Source organism: Asparagus officinalis, chromosome 5 (genome assembly GCF_001876935.1).
Source record: "Asparagus officinalis chromosome 5, Aspof.V1, whole genome shotgun sequence".
In the NCBI taxonomy this organism is placed as follows: Eukaryota; Viridiplantae; Streptophyta; class Magnoliopsida; order Asparagales; family Asparagaceae; genus Asparagus; species Asparagus officinalis.
The window spans coordinates 31,264,473-31,267,017 of NC_033798.1; the positions used below are offsets into that span (position 1 = coordinate 31,264,473).

At 30.6% G+C, this 2,545-nt stretch overlaps 1 protein-coding gene across 1 annotated transcript in view; it reads left to right on the forward strand.

Moving 5' to 3' along the window:
• Positions 1-505, forward strand: part of LOC109843082 (trafficking protein particle complex subunit 6B) — an 8,699-nt gene extending 8,194 nt beyond the window's left edge. Inside the window, exon 4 of the mRNA XM_020412014.1 lies at positions 119-505. Within this exon, the coding sequence (XP_020267603.1) occupies positions 119-147 (29 nt within the window). The 3' untranslated portion in view covers positions 148-505. The remainder of the gene's footprint in view (positions 1-118) is intronic.

Below are 2,545 nucleotides of genomic sequence, written 5' to 3' on the forward strand. Positions count from 1 at the left end.
AGCTTACTTCGAATAAACAAAGTTTATGGGGTTATGCGCAAACCCCCAAAGTTCAAGGGGGTTAGGCATATTGTTAGGAGGAGAGTATGATATTTCTTCTTGCTTGATCACTTCACAGGTTCATTTGTGGTTCGCATAAAAGCTTGATGGATACTCGTGCAAGAGACAAATAGTATGCTCCCGACATTTATAAGGGCGACGTATATGAGATTCCTTTTAAGATTCTTGAGAGCCGCTAAGTTTCCTTGTTGTAACAAACGCCTGGTCTTCAGAGAACTCTGCGGTGTGACTATTATTGTCTGCGCTAGTCAGCAACATCTTGTGTTGTTTCTATAGCTTGTGTAGATTCTTTGAGAAATATGTTGCTTTTTCAGAGGACTTGTTTGGCTTTGCCATACTGTGAATGTGTGCTAATTATCAGATACAAAATTTCTTCTTTTCTTAGCACTACAGATGTATAGGACTTGTTTGGCAATCGCTCAAAATTGGATGGGGTTTAGATTTATTTTAATTTTGAGAACAATTCTGATCTGAAGAAACTAGATCAAAATTGGCCCAGTTTTTCCAAAACGAAAAAGAATATGATTCTATTTTAAATCACCTACACCCGAATTCGCAGGATGTCGTTTGTTGCGCCGCATTTAGGGGCTGTTTGGCTGGTTTCCTAAAATTAAAGAAAAGGAAATAGGATCCCGAAAACTATTAAAAGTTGATTTCCATCTATTTCCATCCTTAAAAATCACTCACATTATCCAATAATATGGTGATAATTCATCTCATCTTTAAAAATAAGTCACATCATCTAATAATATGGTGACAACTCATCTCATCTCATTAAAATTTGATTTTCATTCATTTCCTCAAAAAAATTCCATGAAATAGGTTTCCCTAAATATGAGTCACATCATCCAATAATATCGTGACAGCTCATCTCATCTCCTTAAAATTTGATTTCCATTCATTTCCTCAAAAAAAATTTCATGAAATAGGTTTCCCTAAATATGAGTCATATCATCCAATAATATAGTGACAACTCATCTCATCTCTTTTCTTAGTTTTAAGAATGAACCAAACACAAGAAAAAAACCTATTATAGAAAATAGATTTCTTATAATTGATTTCCTTATTTTTTTTAGCCAACCAAATAACCTCAAAACAAGTCATGAAATTTGTTTCTTAAAAAATCACCCACATCATCTAATAATATGGTGACAACTCATCTCATCTCATCTTAGTTCTTACTTTTAATAAGTGAATCAAACACAAGAAAAGAACCTATTATAGAAAATATGTTTCTTTTTCTTTGATTTCCTTATTTTTTTAGCCAACCAAACAGCTGTTGGCCTTCTTGTTTTGATGATGTTTAACAAACAATTTACCACTAATGTTGTTTGTCTAGTATTTGTATTTTCTTATTTATTATAGTCAAACAACGTTGTTGGAGGTTGGATGGATTGAGCCTACACGATCATATCAAGAGGAGGTTGGTGGAATTGTGGAGTGAAGCATCGTACAATTCAAGTTCAAGATCCAAGTTTAGCTTCATCCGCAACGTGTACCAAGTTGAGCTCAATGAAGATAGAGATCAAGCTTGGGTAATTTAGTTTAGGATTTATATTATGTGTGTTAAGTACGTTAAGCTCAATATCTATACACACACATTTATTGGTTTCTTCGTGTATATATATATATATATATATATATACACAAGTTTTGGTTTCTATATATATATATTAAATATGAAACAAATACATATTCATATATATATATATACATGTTTGGTTTCATATGGTAAAGTTGTTTATGTACACATGTATTTATAAGTTTTACAAAATACATGAGTTTTCACAAATAAAAATTTTAATTTGAGAAATTTATATATATAATAATATATATATATATATATATATATATAATATATATACTAATATATATTATATAAAGTTTGGTTCTTATGCCATATATACTAGCTTTTAATATTATACATGCCCTCATGATATTGAGCTTCATGTTATAATATTACGAAATCACATATTCATAGCTTATTATTGTATTTTTGGTTTAAGACGTACTACATATAAACAAATATATTTTCATATAACATACTCCTTATGTTTCATTCTCTAATGTATTTCGGTGAAAATATCAATATTTTAGTTTTGGACTTAACAATAATCATATACATTCTTTATTAAGGCTACAAAATCTTGTGCAGAGTTTTAAAAACAATGCGCTTAGCCCTAAATGTCAAAATTCATATGTTTACATTTCGTGTTTTGGACTATTTTTGCACCAAAAGATGATATTTTTTATTGGGAAGCTCATTTTGATAACCAGTACATTTAATATGTTTATTATCATGTCTACAATCATATCCAAAAGTTTTATATTTTGGAATTATTGATTAGTTTAAACAGACGGTTTAAAATCAGAAAAAACAGTTCAAAAATCCAGATTTTATAATCAGTTCTCGTCGACTGCCACCGGTCGACCGGCACCTATGTTATTTCAGCTCAGTCGGGCCAGCAGAGAGTTTTGCGTCGAC